Consider the following 19,908-nt stretch of genomic DNA (forward strand, 5'->3'; position numbering starts at 1 on the left):
GTGTTTATAGGATTGTAGCTCCACATGACTAGCACTCTGCAGGTTTTCTCCTTATAAGTTAACCATGTCTCAAAGGAGTCCTTGTGGCGATGCTCTTACTGTAATGCGTCATCAACATTTGCTTCCTCTTAACATAATTTTAATATTTTAAATGAACCAGTTGTATATTTTCTTTAGCAATTTCAATGAAATATTTTTCCGCCACTTTATTTTCTCGTACTTTTTTTACGTGCTTGATTTCCCAAAATCTGTGCAATTTATTTTCTACCCTTGGATGTTTTCATTATAATGATCTGAATAAAAAATGGAAAAAAGACAAATATGCACATTTTTAGAAAACATTCCATTGCCTTGGTACACATTTAGTGAATACTACACATTTTTTGCACAGTTGGAATATTGAATAAATTATTGGGTGATAAAAATAAATAAATAAATTAGTATAATCTTAAGGATGGAATTACAGGATTGTATCCTCAGTTATCCTGCTCACGCACGGAGCTTTGTGCACACACAAGTAATCGTTCTTGTGCAGAGAAATCTGAGTGGAGACCTGACTTAATTTTGTGCTTTCCCAACACATTGGGCAAGGTCATACATACAATTGTCCATGCCTCCTTCTGTCATTGTTCTGCATTTGTATGTATAACTTCCCATCTACCCGTTGGCTGTTTAGTCACCTCTTACGACAAGTACAGCCAAACTGAGGGCCTGTTCTTATCCCCAGCCAACGGGTAGATGGGACTTGTTAGCCTGGGAAGGCAGCTCATCTGAGAGAAGGAAAACTCTGATCCCAAACTTCCACTGCCTTGTGGCTACATCCAGTTATGGAAAAGGCTTCAGGAGTCAACCTCGAGGCAAAATCTGGAGCCGGAGTCCCTGAGGCAGTTCATGGCTGAACACAGTCACATTCTGGCAACTCCTGCGACACCGCTGGAACCAACCGTATTGGCATCTGCCTTTCCATTGGACCATTTCAGCGACGTGGAGAGGGGGGATTTGCTGCATGGGTAACAGTCTATCTTCCATATCTGCTTTACCGAGGCTTCGCGCACTGGGGAGGACACTGTTCCAGAACCACCATTCAGAGCGCGATACCATAGTCTTCCGAGACTGAAGGATGCCAACAACAATGTATAACTTCATGCAGAACAGTGCAAAAAAACCCTGCTTTGATCTTTTTAGGAAAAGTGGATTATAAATCTTCTCTCCCATTAAACTTGTGGAATTCTTTGGACTACCAAACATGTATTTCCTTTCTCCTTATTAATTAAGTTTTAATTTCCTTAATTAATTTTTAAAAGCCTTGATTATAAACTTGATTATCTCATGTTTCCTTATCATCCTATGGTTCTGCAACATCTTTATTTCTATTTTAGCCCCTTGATGTGGCCCTTGTTTTAAGTGGTGGATGCTATGGACTATCAAAAAAATATATGCATTGGCAGGAAGAACTGATTGTTGGTGGCACAGTTAGAAACAGTACTGGGAAACTTGTCAGGTAAGTGCTCCTAGGTTGGCACTGGTGATGCCTGCCTGGTAATCTTCTGTTTCCTGTTTAAAGGAGTTGCTAAGAAAACCATTGTCTCCAGGAAAAAAGAAAAATAAAATTAAGTTGTGTTGAATATAGTAGATCCTGACTTAGGAAAGCAAAGTTTTCCTTAGGCATTCAAAAACTGAACTTGTCAAGTCGCTTCTCAATTGGCAGTTTTGCTATGCAGCATTTTTCATTTAATTTGGTGCACTAGTTGTGTATGCCTTTCAGAGACGTAACTAGAATCCTGCAGTAGTCATGTGACATTGGATGTCACTTCCAAGTTCTTCCTGGAGAAGGAGGTGCTGGAGGCTTTGCACCCCCCATAATTTCTCCTATGGAGGCTCCCCTTTGCTTCCACAGGAGAAGGAAAAGGGGGCATGAAGCTTCCAATACCTCCTCCTCCAGGAGAACCATAAGCAGTGCAAGGCAGTCACTTCCAGGTTCTTCCCAGAGGAGGCGGCACTGGCTGCTTCATGCCCCCTTGGTGTCGCGCCTGGGTCTGGTGCCCCTCAGGCTCTGCCCTTGTTATGCCTCTGATGCCTTTGATGTATATGAATCATTCTACAGTTGCTGCTTCAGTTCTGATTTACTGGGGTGTGGATGGCAAACTGGCAGATTGTGGACCCAATCCTATTCAACTTTTCCAGCACCAATGCAACTGCAATACAGTCCTGAGATAAGGGAGCATGTGTTCCCTTTCCTTGAGGAGGCCCCTCACCACAAAATGCAGCACTTGTCCCATTGGCATAGCTGTATCCACACTGGGAATTAAGATAGAATTGGGCTCTGTAAAATTTTAGTCAGGATGTAGCAAATATTTTGTTAGCATTGTTTGGACTGCAGTTAGCATGTAAGGAAAAGGAAATTGTGAGTCTCTTTGTGTATTGAATATCAATTGCATTGTATTCCTATCTCATACACATTTTGGAGAAGTAATGGATCACCATTATCTGAATCCTGAAAGGTCCTCTCAAGGAGCATGTTCATTTTTCAGATTCTTTCCCCTACTGATGATGGCCTACTATCCATTATATCCATGCTCCATGAAAGCCTTTTTTGCTAAGTGATGCTCTATTTATTTATAGAGATAAACCACAAGTGGTAATATAGGCCCAGCCCCCAAATGATCAAGATTAGTATCTGTAGGATAGAGAAATCCCCCAGAAGTATACAGCAGCAGATGTTTGTGAGAATTCCATGGCTTCCCAGGCTGGTTTCTGTGGTTCCCTGGGAGCCACAACTCACAGTTCAGGAATCACTGGGCTACAGCATGCTTTAGGAGACACTATACTCCTCTCTCCTCTTCTCCGTGCTTCCAGAGTATCATCTTCTCCTTCAAATGTAGTAAGCCATGGTGGAGAAGAGAGCAGTGCTACTTTGGGAGCTGTTGCTGAACTAGGCAGCCATACTGGAGGGAAGTGATGGAACTCGAGAGAGTTGGTGGGTAGGTGAAGAGACAGCAGCATGCAAGGAGGGCATTTGATAACCCACCAGAGAGGCCCAAGAACTTGGGTTCCTTCTGAGTCAAACTGTTGATCCATCTAGCCCTGCTCTATCTGTATGAGTGGCAGCAGCTCCCTGGGATCTCTTGGATAGACCCTTTCCATACCTCACAAGATCCTCTTAAGCATTTGTTTGGAAAGTCATGCACTCAAAACACCTTCTAGGAAAAAAAAGTATTTTTAAAAATGCGTATAACTCCTAAATCCTTTTCCTTTCTTTCCATTCCCTCTTGCAGCGCTCAGGCATTACAAACTATGTTTCAGTTAATGACTCCGAAGCAAATGTACGAACACTTCAAGGGCTATGACTACGTGTCACACATCAACTGGAATGAGGACAAAGCAGCTGCAATTCTGGAAGCCTGGCAGAGGATGTATGCAGAGGTAAAGCAGAAATTTACCTGAAGGCCGATTTCCTACTTGATTGTAGTGAACCATAGTACAGTGTATATTGGCCTATGGTATTCCATCAAAGAAGCCAGTTGCATGGAACTGGTAGTTGGGATGGAAGTGTCTGATATTCATTCATTTATTTATTTAATTTATTCAATTTGTATTCCGCCTTTCTCGCCGAAGGACACCCAAGTAAGAAATGATTGTTTAAGTATATTTTAAGCAAGGAAGAAGTTAAAATCTCCCTTGCTTTTCTTTCTTTTTCTTTTTCTTTCTAACTAAATGAATTTGCTGATCTTGGTCTAATTGGCACTAAAGGACGCTTTTTTGTTTTATTCATGAATTCTAAAACCTGGGCCACTGTTCCGATTTGTGGATCAGACAATGAACTGCCGATACTTAAAGAACCAGGCTGGTTTTAAAAACAGTTGGTCAGTGTGATTATTCAGCAAAGGTGTCTGGAAAACATTAGCTAGCCATAGAATCTGTTCACAGCTGCAGTCCCATTGGTGAGGTCATGTGACATTTTCTGGCCTTTGTTTCCCAGGCATTGACCTCTGCCCAGCTGCTTGTGACCTCTCTAAAGTGTCCAGCCAATGAAGAAAGAGAGGATTGCTCTTAAGAATTTGTTGTTTTAGATTAGAGGCAGAACTGCTATAACAACAAATAAGTTGTAGACATGGATAGAGAAAGAGGGGGAAGGGAGGGGGAACAGAGGAGAGTGAGTCATGAACTTTCTTCAATTTCACTATTTTAAATACATTGCAGGTTTCCCCCCCCTCTCCTCTGTGGCACACATTCTCATTTGATCTGTAGCAGCCTGCTGCGCCTCTGTACCAAGTATGGCAATTATGTAACAAAGGGTCAGTGACATCTCCTCTGCTATTTGTGTATGTGTTCCCCGCACACATGCCTGTGTGACTGATAAACAGAAGATGAGAACTGCAAAAATGCATCTTCTTGTCCTCCTTTACGTGCTCATACTTCCAATCTTCTTCTCACAGGTTGTTCATCAAAGTGTTGCACAAAACTCTACTCAGAAGGTACTTTCCTTTACTACAACTACTTTAGAGGACATCCTAAAATCATTTTCTGATGTCAGCGTTATCAGAGTTGCCAGCGGCTACCTATTAATGGTAAAATTCATATAATGTTAATTTTATTCCTTCAAATGTACCCATGCATTCTTTTTAGCAACCCATCATACAAACTGTCCTTGCAGTGGTTTCAGGTGTTCTGGAGAAAATAACCTCCCTGTGTTTTTATGCCACATTAGTTTTTGCAGTGGTCCTGAGTTTGAGGCTCGTTAGAGAAAATATGTCCTCTGTGCTGATGTAAATATTTTTTAAGCAACAAAGGATTTAAAATGTTTCTTGCCTTTTTGGGGGGAGGGTGAGGGGGAACTAAATGAATTTGCTGGTCCTGATGTGACTGACTCAAAAGAAACCACATCTTCTGCACAACGGGGGCCATAAGTTTGCTTTACCATGATCTCCAGTTAGGGGGCTCATTGGTAACAGGGTTGTAAAGATGTTGGCCCAAGACTTGAAGAATTGGGGTTCAGTTCTGATAATACTAGTGAAGTGGGACCCCATCCTGGCCAGTACCAAGCAGTCTCACAAGACCTCTTCCCTCTTAAAGTGTGTTTTGTAGATGAAGCTTTCAGCTACCGAGAGGAAGGTATTGAAATTTGGCTTACTCTTATATTTTGCTTTTTTAAAAATACTTTCTTTGTTCTGCTTACAGCTTGCCTACGCCTGTTTAACCATGCTGCGGTGGGACTGTGCTAAATCCCAGGGTGCTGTGGGGCTGGCAGGAGTTTTGCTGGTTGCACTCTCAGTAGCTGCAGGACTGGGGCTGTGCTCATTGATTGGGATTTCCTTTAATGCTGCCACAACTCAGGTATTAAAGGATCAATTCAGTGACTGTTACATTTAAAGTTCGACCAATTTGTTTGCCATAATTGATTGTGCTGTAATGCAAAAATGCTCTGAAGTTTGGTTTTTTAGTACTGCAGTTGTACTTGTTTTGGCCTGTTCAAGCAGTTGCCATTTTGTATGTTTCAACTGAGGTAGTAAGAATGTCTGTGGTTATTCAGGACATAGATCTGAATTGGTTTATAGGAAGGGGTTTGTTCTATATTTTTCACAAGGAGCTTATATGATAACAATCACTTTTCACTGAGAGCAGCGCTAAAGCTCCACACGGATTGCAAGGGGAGAAGCCCTCCAGGAAGATGCCAATGACAGAAAGGGGCCTGATAGTTTGTTTAGTATTTTGAAAGTGATTGTTGTCATATAAACTTTTTAATAGCCGTCACTGCTAACAAGAGGGTAATGTATTGGGTTTGGCTGTAGAATAAAAGAAACCCCACTCAGGAAAAAGTACCTTAGGGTGGCCTCAGCAGGGTAGCCCATCACAGGGCCCATGCCACTGATAATACCATCAGTGGGACCCACTGATCATTGATTGATACTGGTATCATTGATACTGCTGGCATATTTTACCAGAAAAAGGGAGTCTTCCCTGCTTCCTTTCTCAATCACCAGTCTTTGTACTGCCTTCTAAAAGGCAGCACAAGATGCAGGCTGGAGAGAAGTTGGAGCGGCAGCAGTCACCACCACTGCCATTGGAAGAGCAGAAGCTGTCATTGCCCAAGAGCTGCCATTCCTCTCCCCTTTCCTCCTCCTTTCTCACTGCCAGCTCTGCTACTCTATTTTCTTGGGAGTAAACTTCATTGAATGCAGTGGGGCTAATCTCTGAGTAAACATGCACAGGATTCCACTGTAGGCCACCGCTAAAACAAAACTCTCACTAGGTCCTGTTACTATGCAAAAAAAATCTCAATCTTCATGGCATATATCAGTGTTTCGTTATAGAAATCTGAGTTTAACGATATGCAGTATTAATTAGCCAATCAATATTCTGGCCGCATGGCCAATCATAGGACTCCCATAACTGTCTTTGGTGCTTGTTTCCTTTTTACGTAGGTTTTACCCTTTCTTGCTCTTGGAGTTGGTGTGGACGACGTCTTTCTTTTGGCACATGCATTTAGTGAAACTGGGCAGAACAAGAGAATTCCATTTGAGGTAAAAGCAAATGATGTGGGAAATTCTCATCTTTTGAAAAGTGAGAGGGTGTGTGTGTGAGAGGGTGATGCTGCTAACTAGGATTAAAGGTTTCTCCTCTGTTGTTTGTCCTTAATGAAATTTCTAGTATTTGAAATCTGTGGTGACAAAGGGACTCAAGACCAGCCCCAGACCTCTCAGCACCTAGAGTGGCATGTCAAATGCTACCCCCTGTTACCTGGTGATATAGCAGCCTCTCCTGCTCCTCCCTGGATTGGAAAAGAAAGAAGGGGAAGTGGAGGAGGAAATATGAAGGAGAAGATGGTGATGGGATAGAGCGGGGTGCCCAAACCCCGACTCGGGGACCATTTGCTGCCCTCGGGGACCCCCAGTCCGGCCCCTGAGGAGCCCCCAGTGAGCCTCTGGCCTTCCACAGACTTGCTGGAGCCCACACTAGTCCAATGTGACTGCTGTCACCGTGAGGGTGACTGTTCAACCTCTTGTGTGAGCTGTGGGCCAAGGTCTCCCTCCATTGCTTGCTGTTTCACATCTGTGAAGGGGCAGCGGCAGCGAAGGAAAGGCTGGCCTTGCTTTGTGCAAGGCTTTTTATAGACCTTGTGAGACCTTCATTCATTCATATAAGTTCCATCTCTAATATATTCATTTATGTAGATTTATTCAAATTTTAAATGTAAATTAATTCTTTTTCCCCCTGGCCCCCAACATAGTGTCAGAGAGATGATGTGGCCCTCCTGCCAAAAAGTTTGGATACCTCTGGATAGAGCATTCCTGCAATCTACCATTCTTCTCTCCCCCATGCACCCTCTTCCTCTGTGTCTCCATCTTCCTTTCTAGTACAGGGAATCTGATGCAGGATATGACTGCCTCATTCTCACAGATGGACCAACCTTGAAGGAATGTTCAGTGTTTCATAGCAGCAAAATGGCTGCATAGTGATTTGCTATCAATCACAGTCCTAAAGGAAACAGGCTGGAAAGATCATTTCATTCATGAGCAACAGTCATTTATTGTTGTTCTATCATTTAATATAAAATAAAATATTAATTTGGCTTTCCTCCCCTCTGCATTTAAAGAACTGTTGACACATACAGGTCCAGCCTATTTATGCACAGATTTTTTTATATGAGGATTTGACTCAACACGAATAGCCCTTGCAAATGAGAAGGAATGTGCTGATCCCTGGAGAACTGGAAAAATGCATCCCTTTAAAATCAGTTTAAAAAACTGAACAGTCCTTTAACAATAGCCTCCTTAATGAGAGAGAGAGAGAGAGACAACTGGCTGACAATCCTTCTCTCTCCAGCGGACGCCTCCCTTCCCCCTGAGCATGTGAAAGAAAGGTGATCATTTTGCATTGGTGAAGGGAGAGGCTGAGTGAAGCGCCTTTGTAAGCTCTTGGAGGATGACTGATTGATGGATTGTATTCTTAATAACTCTTATCTTACATCACAAACGTCAGCAAGGTTGTTTTTAAATCACCGGAGCAAAGAAAATTTGTTTTTTAAAATTGATTTGCTATAGTGTGTTTTTTGCTTGGAACAGAACCCATGGGAATAATTAGTCTCAACCTGTACATATTTAGAGGAAAACTGAGAAGGGTACCTGGTCTGTATGTCTGTCTCCATTATATCTCGTCTCTCTGCCCCTGTGCAGAGAGAGTGATCTAATCCAGACACTTTCATTTGGCCTGGTTCTGTTAGATGAGGGGGAATCTTTCAGACTCTCAGGGAAGCAAAAGAAAAAGGCCACCCCTGAGAGTAAAATAAATAAAAGTCATCCATGTTAAGAGATTTGAGATCAGAAATTACCACATACAAAAATGGCTGTTTCTTTCTGCTGGTAGCTCATTCCTCCAGTATGCCATTCAACCAGTTCCCCTGTGTCTCGCCTGTCATGCTCTAGGAGCTGTAGTGAACCTGGCAAGTGAACTCATGCCATGGGCTGTTTATGGGCCCAAGCAAACTTTAGTTCAGAGCTATGTATGAAAACCTAGGTATATGCATGCAGTCTTAGATAGTTTAACCTGATTTCTTACTTATCAGTGGACATGTGACACTCTGTTGCTAGCCTGTGATGCTCTTTTTAATGCCAGTATTTTGTGTTCACAGTATGTGATTGTCAGTTTTTATGAGCACCACTAATTGTATGCATTGTAACTCGTATGTAGGCAGAAAAGCTCAGCTTTCCAGTATGTGGTACTCTGTCTTTTGTATATTGCATGCATATTTAATTCCTCCATGTGTTCTGCAACTTCATATGTTTTACAGGACAGAACAGGGGAATGTTTGAAACGCACTGGGGCTAGTGTGGCCCTTACATCTATCAGTAATGTCACTGCATTCTTCATGGCTGCCTTAATTCCCATTCCTGCTCTACGGGCATTTTCCCTCCAAGTAAGATAATAAAACTTATTCAAGCACTAGAATTACTATTTAACATAATGTGATTGACTGTGATCTGATATTTGCATTTACAAGCCAATATAATCTAGGGGAGAGTGTTGAACTTGGACCTGGGACAACAATGCAAAAATTCATCTTCAGTTGTGAAAGTGGATAATGTTAGTTGGGAATGATTTACATCAGTTAGATCAGGCCAAAGCAGGGACAGCATGTTCAAGACTTGTGATACATTGAGACTAAGATCAGAGATAAACGGTAGGGCTCATTTAATTTCAATTATTTTTTTATTATTGTTGTGTACATGATAAAGGGGAAGCTGCTCTTGATAGAAAGATAGAAGTCCTTAGTGTTAAATGCTTTTATTCAAAATTTGATTAAAAAATTTAAGAGTGGAAAAGTTGATTCAGACCCTGACTTAGAAATCATAAATTGAAATTGTAAGACATTTCTGCTTCTTGAATGTCCTTATTTTCTAGTTCTTAAACTTGAAAATGTGGTGATCTCTGCTGTTATGAGGGCTAGCACTCATTTCTGTAAAGATAGGATTTCAGGTGGAGCCTATGGGCTGCCTAAGTCCCTCTTCTGCCTGCATGTTAACCTGTCCTGAGGAGTTCCCACTGTGGCATACCTGGGAGGGGTAAGGGGGACAAATGCACTGGGTGCCAGGCTTGGGAGGGTGGCACTGCACTGCCATCCACCCCCCGCGGTACCCCCTCTTCATGGCACTCCGTCAGTTGGCGTGCCAATTTGAGGGCTACCCCCTGACGGCCTTTCGCACAGAGGTGTTCTGAGGGCTGGGGAGCAGTGTGCTGCCTCCCTAACCCTTCTTATCACCAAAAGCAAAAGTGGAGATCATATCATGCTTTCGTTATCACCCAAGCTGAATGCATACACATACTTGAATTACTGATTCATTTTATGAATAAGAACTCCTATTTGTGGTCTGCTCATATCAGCAATGACATATTTGGATAGGAGTTCAAACAAAAAAATGCAGTAACAATTTTCATTAGCACTATGCTCACAAAATCTGTTTGCGCAATAGCTTCTCCTGCATCTTCTGTGAGTACTCTTCCTTCATCTCGTTCTGTTCCCTTGAATGCTCTACAACAGCTGTGCTCAAAGTCATGACCGCAGCGCACCAGGAATGTGTTCCCCAGCACGACTGGCACTCACGGTTCCAGAGCACCACAGCTCTTCTTGTCCCCAGTTGCGTCTATGGTGCAATTCCCCAGCAGGCATTGCGCCCAGACTTCTGTGAAGGTGTGACTGGCCAGAGCACCTCATCGTCTCGAACTTGGGACAAGAAGAGCTGCGGCAAACCAGAACTGTGAGTGCCGGTCATGGGAGGGAAGGATTCGGCCAAACCCCAGATCTGGCCCTCGGGCCAGAATTCAACCAGCCCTGTTCTAGGAGTACAAATTATTGCTAATGTAAATTAATGTTATTTTATAATATAAGCATTGGCTCTTGTGATTTGAAAGTGGCAAATGTGGATTTTCTTGTTGGAGCTGTGTCTTTCCAAGAGTTAGACCATGTCCATTGTACTGTATGGGTCTTCAGAAGAGTTGCTATCAACATATTTGTGTCGTATCCAGTATCTGCCTTCCGAACTATATACATAAGATTTCCATTGCTGGGTGTCGTCTCTATCCATGACCTCATGAGATTCTTTCCCTTTCTTTAGTTGGTAAATACAGAGACCCACTGACCATCTCTTCTGAATCGCAGCCCATATGTCTTTAGCAGAGCCTCTCTCTCTCTCTCTCTCTCTCTCTCTCTCTCTCGCTCTGTGTGTGTGTGTGTGTGTGTGTGTTCTGTGAATGGCAATATCCATCTAATACACTGTGTGTGTGCCATTTTCTTTGCATTGTATTTATATTTTTTCTGAATGTTGAATTGGAAGGCACTGGTTGATGCTGTTTCTGCTAAGGAAGAGCTCTCCAAAGAGAGCTTTGGGAGGTTGTCCTTTGGCACTGCTCCAGCGCAGAGACGATTTATAGCACACTCTGACCTTGGTAAAGGCTTTGGAAACTGTACTTTCACAGCAGTCATTTTTCTTCTCTTGTATCTGGATCATCAATCATTTTTCACTCTACTTGACCCTTGACCTAACTAGAGGAAGCAGGACTTACAATTTTTCTTAATACCTGTTACAACTATTGTGGTTTTGCAGAAGTCTTGAGTTCAGCAGTCTGCATGCAATGCTGGAAAAAGAAGTTTATCATCATTGGATGGAATCAAGCCTTCCTTCTGATCCCTGATGTTGTGAGCCTGTACTCATATTCTGGGTTCCAGCAGCTGGTCAAAACAACAGGGTTCCCCTCTTCCCATCATTATCAGTCTTGCTGCCCTTCTCCGGCTATAGAGCTTTTAAAATACTGTGCAGTTTGGGGCATGTCGCTCATGACACTCAAACCTGTATACATCAAGCTAAGTATCTTCCAGACTAGGAACTACTGTAACCCAGCTCACTCTTCCATATATTCATTCCATAAAGCATATTGTGCTTTACCATATATTTCAACTGCCTTGTCTCTCAAAAACTGCATTTTAGTGCTTCTCCCAGGTCTGTTACTATGGCAGATCCTAGTGTTTAAACTACCTTTAAAATCAGTGATTACTCTTAGAGCAGCTTCACAACTGGAAGCTACTGCATTGAACCCTGAGAAAAGCATGAAATGCACTACTACGCACTAATGCAGATGTGGTGGTGAATCTTGTGGGTCTCAATACCCATAGTGATATAAAGTATGTGGTTCCTAAATGTGGCAGGGAAAATCATATGCAAGGAATTTCTGTCAAAAGCTTAGAAGTGTGAAGCATATTTAAAAAGAAAAGAAAGATAGCAGAATGGCAACTTCTCTTGTACATAATTGGTACATCTCTTATTTGTTCCTTATGACTTTGCCAGATGTAACCAAATTCAGGTGATGATTTTAATTGCAGCATTCAGGATCAGCTGACCGTGTGAGATGCTATTGGGTGGTCTGTTTTTAAAAGTGGATTTCACCACATTTACAGTCCTTTGCCTTCTCTTTCTCTCATTCAGGTTTGTTTAAAGAAAAATTCCTGTCTGAGACTTTCTGCAGCCAAGTTAAAAAAGCACTGAAATACAGCAGTTTTTTTTAGTACTGTTTATTTCTCTTCATCTAGATAGGAGTCCTCTAGCAGATGGACTTAAACAGAACTTTGCTTTGACCTTCCTCTACTTTCTATTCCCTCTCCTCAAGACATTATAAGATAACAATCAAAGCCTCCTTGGCTTTTGAGACTCAAAATCTGTAAAATTATCCAGCTGTTTATGAGAGAATAAATGGCTTCCTGACAGGGTGAAAACCCAACTTTCAGTCTTGCGTATCAGCGCTTGTTTTGGGACTTCTTTTGTTTCAGGCAAGGTGGTTCATGCTTCATACCAGCAGCCCATTGATTTAGTTCAATTCAAATGACAATCCAAAGAGGTGCTGACGTTTCAAGTGCAGCTGACGGGTTTTTCTCTGAAACTTGCACTGAATTTGTTTTTGTTCTTCTGTAATGGATTCTCATCAGTGTGAAAGTCCAAACCTCAGATTAATTGCCTTTATACAAGCAATGCTGTTCTTTTGTGCATGTTTATCAGTCGCCCTCTGCTGAGCGCCCTTAAGTAAAAGGCTTCCTTTTGCAACTCTTTATCACCTTGTCAGATTAGAGTCTACATCTGCAGACCTATGTAACGAAACACTCCTAAAAGGAATCTAGACAGTCAAAGTCGCTTGTGAATATTGGCACACATTACTTGTGCATATTTTCAAAACTAACAGTTTATGTTGCTCTTTTGCCAAAGAGGAAACTATACTGCTGCAAATGAAAGAAGCAAAGAAAGAAAAAAAAGAAACTTGTAGTCTTAAAAAAAAACAACTCATCCAGTCTAGCTCAATTTATGAGATACATTCAGTCTGGAAACAAGAGGGAATGACTCCAGTAAAATTTATAGAATATTATATGTTTACTTCAGGGTTGAATTTTCTTCTTGGCTTGTAGGGAAATGCATAAATGGGTCAGGGTGAAAGTGTGGCTCTGTTTGTACCAGAATTATACATAAATGTTTAACACTTTCCTATTACTGTGTATCCTGAACAAAATTATGTTTGCATTTATCTGTAGTTGATTCTGTGTTTTAAAAAGCAGTTTAGAGCCTGTTCTGGTACTTCTGGTAATTTAGGGCATCTTCCTGGTAATTTAGGGCATCTTTGGGTAATGCTCATTTTGGAATTTCTATAGGTGATGAGATTTAGAAGTGTGAACTGTCCCTGGGCCAGTTTGGTCTACTGACTTAAAGGGCCCAATCCTATCTAACTTCCCAGTGCTGATGCAGCCATGCCAACAGGGTGTGTACTGCATTCTGCAGTGGGGGGGGGGGCAGTCAGGGGGAATGTTTTTTCCCTTACCTTAGGACTGCATTGCAGCTTCATTAGAAAGTTGGATAGGATTGGCCCCTTAATCTATACAGGAGAAATTCTATGGCTAACTTTCATACACTTTCACACACACAACAGAGCATTTGAGAAAGTGTTTAGAAGGAGTAGAAACAAGGAGAAGAGAGGAACTCCCTAGGAGAAGGAGCAGAACGAAGATTGGGGAAACATGACAGGGAGAAGGAATGTAGGGAGATTAGATGAGTTTGTCAGAGGAGAAGGAAGGGAGGATTTTGGGAGGCCAGGGAGAAAGAAGGGAGAAGGAAAATGGGGAGAGTTAGTGGGAGAGAAAGGTGAAAGGTTTTGTGGTTCTGGCAGCAGGAAAAGGCTGCAGCTAGGAATGGCTCTGTAGCTTGAACTACAGGCGTGCCCTGGTATCTGCAGGGGTTCCATTCCAGAACACACACACACACACACATCCGCAGTTAGCTGAAACTGGTTACTGGGGACACCACCCCCCTCCTGAGATAAGGGGGAGCTCTGCTCTCCTTGCCTCCGGAGGGCCATCTGCACACAGCTCCCCTCGCCTCCAGGGGGCGTGGGGCTCTCCCACATCCACGGTTAATTGAAACCGTGGATACTGGGATCTACAGGTATAGGGTCCCCCTGAACAGGCAAGGGGTGAGGCCTAGTAACAGGCTGTTAATGCAGCCATTTTTCAAATATATGGGACAGTAACTTTCTGTAGCAAGAGCCTTCCTACAAACGTAAATAACTGTATCTCCTTTCTCTGTTACACATTTTTTAAAATGATGCACAGTATCCAGTTTGTCTTTTAAGAAATACCTGTGCTTAGCAGGAGAAACAGTGCAGACCCTTAAGTCCCATTTGTTATCTTGCTCCTGGCTTAAAACTGAAATATCTAACTCTCTGCTCTACCCCAGCTCCTTAAGTTTCTTTGTTCCTGTCATAAAGTCTTTAGCTTGACTTGTAAAGTCTGGGAGGGATGAGGAGGAAAATTCGACTCTTGAATGCATTAGGAGTTGCAGATATATAGGAGTGAGGTGAGAGCCTGCATGACAGGCCTCCTCATCTGCTCATCATCTCTGGCTATACAATACACTCCCTCTCCTTGGGTGGTCTGCAAGGAATGGCAAATAGCAATGCATACCTTGGGCAGGGCCCCAACCTAGGAGGCTTTCTCCCTCAATGACTCCAGCACAGACTTCCATTATTTTGTTTCAGTTAACACATGCTGCAGCAGCCACATTTTGAAACAGCAGATCCCAGGTTCAACTTTGTGTTTTTTATAATTAATTTTATTCCATTCTAAATGGGGGAATATACTGACATTCTGTACAACATTTTCTAACTGTTGTTGTTAATACTCTAAATAACTTGGGCCCAAAGAAATCAGCAGCAGCTAGACCAGGAGTCATTCACACTCTGAATTAAGCACACAGTTCCCCCTTTTCCCCCCACTCCCCACAATCACTTTTGTCTGTTTCCAAGGGAGGAAGTTGGAGGCCCTTAGTTTCAGCCTCCTCTTTGAGGGCTGCATTTGGTAAGAGGGAAGGATGAGGACATTTCCCATTCCCAGCAGCACCAGGGTTGAGTGGTTTCAGCAGACTGCTGAATTATGCTATTGACATAGTCTAGCTCTTTGTACCAGGGCTGCATTATAATAAAAAGTCTTTGAATTCAGAGTTGAGTGAAGGTTGTTCGCCATAATCAAGGATTTCACTGGTGGCAGGAATTTATCATCCCTCAATACTTAGCCACATTATTCAGCATGCCCATGTAGCACCAGGGCTGGTCTTAGGGCAATCTGATCAGTTTTGACAAATTGGGCCTGCTCCTGGAGGGCTCGACACTGGGGCAGCGAGCAGAGCACCCGTAGCCAGCACTTCGGGCTGTAGCTGATTCTCTGGCATGGAGGTGTCACAAGGAGAGTGCAGCAAGCAGAGCACTGCCCCTGGATGGCCCTCCTGCCCACCTGCTCCTAGAGCTGATTGGCTTGAAATTACGGTAATGAGCTGCAGATGAGCTGCTGCTGCTCATTGGAGGGGGGGGCAAAATGTCTAGCATTGGACCCCACAGCACCTCAGGCCAGCCCTGTGTAGTGCTGCACAAAATAGAGCTTAACTGCACTGTGAGCTTAGTAACAGGTTACTGGAATGTTAACATGTTTAGACATGTAGTGGGACTGAGGCCTTTTTTCAGGCAGTAACCTGGAAAAAAAACAGCAAATGAAATTGTGCATCAGCAGGGTGAGTCCTCTGAAGAGGTCTGGTGAAGCAACTGCCTTGGGGTGATTGGTGGGAGGTGCTGTGCATGCTTGCTGTCTGCCTCTGTGGTTGGCACCCACCAACCTAGCCATGCCAGTTAATACTGCTGTTCCTCCTCTTTCTACTTCCCAGTTGCCAAAAGGCAGAGCCTAGAAAGCAGAAGTGTGTGAAGGAGAGTAAAATAGTTACCCAGAGTCTCCCAGTCTATGTAAACCATAGACTGGAGTTCTATGTAACTAGTGGGAGTTCTGTCTTGGAAGAATATATGTTACGTTTGAACCAGCCCTATGACGCATCCCCAAAAGTACTTCCTTAGTGTTTCAAGAATGTTGTCCTTACAAATAAGGAATTGTATGCAGTAGCAAAATCCTGAATACGTGAACATTCATGACAAATAAGCTGTCAAATGGACAAAGTTGTTTATGTATTTTTAATTTGAATTTCCTTGTTGTATGTACATTAACCTGGCTGATATAAACTTTCCTTGTCTGTTGGTTTATATAGGCTGCTGTGGTGGTGGTATTCAACTTTGCCATGGTTCTGTTGATCTTTCCTGCTATTCTGAGTATGGATCTATACCGCCGTGAGGACCGGAGATTGGATATATTCTGCTGTTTTACAAGGTGAGGCAGTCAGATTACTTCATAGAACATGTAAAGGTGCCATCCAGCTCAATTCTTTTGAACGGACACTTTGCTGTTTACTTCACTGATTGTATGTGATCTTAGGGTAAAATCAAATAGAATCTTGGTTTTGGAGGGACTGACAAGATCATCTAGACCAACTCTCTGCCTTGTACCAGGAAATCCTCCTACCTAGAGCAGGCCTCTGCTTGAAGATCTGTAATGTGGGAGAATCCACCATGTCCCTCAGTAATCTGTTCCACTGCTGAACTGCCTTATTATCAAGAATTTCTTCCTGATGTCCGACTGGAATCTCCTCTCTTGCAGTTATAGTCACTGAATGTAGTTCTAGCCCACATGTTGCAACCACTGTTGCAGTAGCATTTTATGGAACCCAGTTCAGTCATTATGTAACTTGTGGATAGGAACTTGTGGTCGGTGTTTGCCTGTATCTTTTGCCTGTTCTCAGTCAAAGAGATGCCTGTTTTCCAATTGATTGTGATGATTAATATATCCCTGCTTCTCAGCAACAACAGAAAAGATCACCTAGGGGTTTACATAGCAAAAGGAATGGCAAGACCATTCCCTGTCCCAAAGAGGCTCACCATCTAAAAAGAAACACAGAGGGGATACCAGCAACAGCCGTGGGGCGGGGCGTGATGCTGGAATGAATGGGAACTGTTTTCCTCCTCCTGTTAAATGAGGTAAACCACTACTTGGAAAGGTGCCTCTTTGCCCAGGCAACAGGGTTCTTTGCAAATGCTGCTGAAGGCTTAAGTTTAGAGAACAAAAACAATATGGTTTCAATCTTTAATCAATTAGTCAGTGCAATTAATCAACTCAAGTATTGATTGCAGGTTAAAACATTGTCTCTAGTCACAAGATGAAGCTGATTAAAAGGGAAGATTCTGGTATTTGGGACATTTGAAGGACTAATTGCCAACCAGGACACACAGACATACTGGCTCAATTATCTCTACCTCACATTTGTTGGAGGCGGCAGGAATAATTCATAGAGGGGTTTCCCTTTCAATTTCTATGCAAGGTTAGCACATGGTTTGCTGTTCAAACTAATATGGCTTTCCTTCAACAATTATGGCTGTTTCAACACAACCAAGTTCCTATATGTTCCTTATAGCCATTCCTATATGGCTGTTGTTTTCATTAAAGCAAAGCTACATCTACATTACATGAATAACGTCATGTATGACAAGTGCATATGTGTTGACTTAGTTAACTGTACACATGATGTACATCCATTGCAAGCCATGGCCAAATCTAGTTTCTTACTGCATACACATGCAGCAAAATAAGACACAAATATTCTTGTTGTGCATTGATAATGTTTGAACATATGATGCTGCCATATACCATAGGTCAAACCATGGGTTCAGATAGGTCAGTACTGTCTACATTGACTTGCAGTGGCTCTTCAGGATTTCAAACAGAGGTCTTTACCAGCCCAACTTGGAGATCTGGCCAAGGATTGAATGTGGGTCTTGTATGCTCTCACTTACATGTCTAAACAAAACTAAATTGCTTAGATCAGTGGTTCCCAAGCTCTCTGGGAGTTTGAGAAGTGCTGGTAAGTCTTGATGAGGGGGATGTCCCGACAGCACCACAGCGATTGTGGCACCATTGGCACCCAGGTGCATTTCAACATACCTAGGGGCTATGCAGCTTTCCAGGGGGTCCTGGAGGTTCGCAGCCCCCTCTGTGAGCCTCCCCTCTGCTACAGCGGACTCTGATCTACAGTCAGAGCCTACTTCCAGTTTACAGTCGGAGCTTCAGACCGCAGAATTACCAGAATTGGGCTCCGCCTGCAGATTGGAACCCATTGCAGCTGAGAGGAGGCTCACAGAGGGGCTGCAAGCCTCCAGGACTCTCTGGGAGGCTGCACAGTCCCCCCAGGCATGTTGAAATGTGCCAGGGTGTCTGAGATGCCACACTGACCACTGTCGGGCCACCCATTTATGGGTCACTCCCCTTAAAGGGAAAGTGACCTATTTTGTTTCCAATCATGGGTCACGATCCACCACTTTTGAGAACCACTGGCTAAGATGATTATTACATGTGAAACAGCCCTAAGAACCATGAGCCAATTTCAGGTGGGTTCATTTCAATTCATTTCACTATTTTATTTTTAATATATTAGACTTGATGTGTCACATGGTATGTGACTGCATTTGGGGAAATGTTACAGCTCTGTACTTTTAACAGGCTACTATGTATATGCTTTTAACAATGATAGTCAATGGGACTGACTCCTGGGTAAGTGTGGGTAGGATTGCAGCCTAGGTTTGTTAAAAATGTTCCTGCTTGACGATGTCATTTCTAGTCATGACATCACTTCTGGTGGGTCCTGAGAGATTTTTATACTAAAAAGTGGGTCCCAGTGTTAAATGTGTGAGAACCACTGGTCTAAAGCAAGACAATGAATTATTTGACTAATGAATATGTGTCAACAATTGACATTCAGTAAGAAGACAGCTTTATCCAAACTATATGTAACTGTTTTGTTAAATCACTAATTATATTTTTAGAAATGGATTGTGAGCTTCTTATGGCAGGAACTTGTCCTCTAGTACTTTCCAAGGTGCCATACTATGTAAATAAATCAGTCATAATAAATATTATACTGTATGATAATAGTTCTGTTTATAGTCATCAGTCTAAATACTTTCCTCCATTTTTCTTTCAGCCCATGTGTCAGCAGGGTGATTCAGATTGAGCCTCAAGCCTATACAGAAGCCAGTGACAACACACGCTACAGCCCACCACCACCCTACAGCAGCCACAGTTTTGCACATGAAACTCAAATCACAATGCAGTCCACAGTCCAGCTGCGCACTGAGTATGACCCTCACACCCAGGTTTACTATACCACAGCAGAACCTCGCTCGGAAATCTCAGTACAGCCAGTCACAGTGCCACAGGATAGCCTCAATTGCCAGAGCCCAGAAAGCACGAGCTCAACCAGGGATCTCCTTTCCCAGTTCTCAGAATCTACACTGCATTGTCTTGAGCCACCCTGCACTAAATGGACACTCTCAACTTTTGCTGAAAAACAGTATGCACCATTCCTGTTAAAACCAAAAGCCAAGGTAATAATTCTTTTTGCAATTGGAAAAGCATATGCCATATTCTTTGGGTACAGGTTGATTTTATCTCCTCGTTGTATTTCATTAAGCGTGCAATCCAAACCTGCGCTGGAGCAGGCAAGCCAGGAGACTTGCACTGCATCCAACGCAGGTTCGTTGGCTGCAGCAGCTCAGCCAGAGGCAAGGGGAAGCTCTTCCCCTTACCCCTGGGTAAGGGCTGCTGGCCCCAATGGGTCTCCTCGGACGTGTGCCTCCTCCGGAGGTGGCACAAGTGCGAGGAGAGCGGAGCGGCTCAAAGCCGCTCTGTTCTCTCCAGGGATGGGGGTTGGGATCTGGCATAACCGCCGGGTCCCAGCCCCGCCCCTGGCTCCCCACGCACCCGGGTGCGGGACCACCCATTGACCCCCTCCCCCCGCCCAGAAACGCCCCCCTCTCGCCTCCTCCACACCCCCACGCCTACCTTCGCCGCTTTTGTCGGCACAGGTGCGCTGACACAAGCGGCGGGGAGTAAGCTGCTGCAGAGGCTTCTGCTGGCCTCCGTGCATCAGTGCATCTGGATGCGCCAACACAGATTTCTCC

At 43.3% G+C, this 19,908-nt stretch overlaps 1 protein-coding gene across 1 annotated transcript in view; it reads left to right on the forward strand.

Moving 5' to 3' along the window:
* The window catches only part of PTCH1 (patched 1), a 101,735-nt gene that overhangs the window by 46,290 nt on the left and 35,537 nt on the right, over positions 1–19,908 (forward strand). The window contains exons 7-14 of the mRNA XM_066614933.1: positions 1,380–1,501; positions 3,276–3,423; positions 4,437–4,568; positions 5,179–5,334; positions 6,423–6,521; positions 8,789–8,914; positions 16,110–16,228; positions 18,930–19,332. Of these exons, the coding sequence (XP_066471030.1) occupies positions 1,380–1,501; positions 3,276–3,423; positions 4,437–4,568; positions 5,179–5,334; positions 6,423–6,521; positions 8,789–8,914; positions 16,110–16,228; positions 18,930–19,332 (1,305 nt within the window). The remainder of the gene's footprint in view (positions 1–1,379; positions 1,502–3,275; positions 3,424–4,436; positions 4,569–5,178; positions 5,335–6,422; positions 6,522–8,788; positions 8,915–16,109; positions 16,229–18,929; positions 19,333–19,908) is intronic.

Source organism: Tiliqua scincoides, chromosome 2, assembly GCF_035046505.1.
Source record: "Tiliqua scincoides isolate rTilSci1 chromosome 2, rTilSci1.hap2, whole genome shotgun sequence".
NCBI lineage: Eukaryota > Metazoa > Chordata > Lepidosauria > Squamata > Scincidae > Tiliqua > Tiliqua scincoides.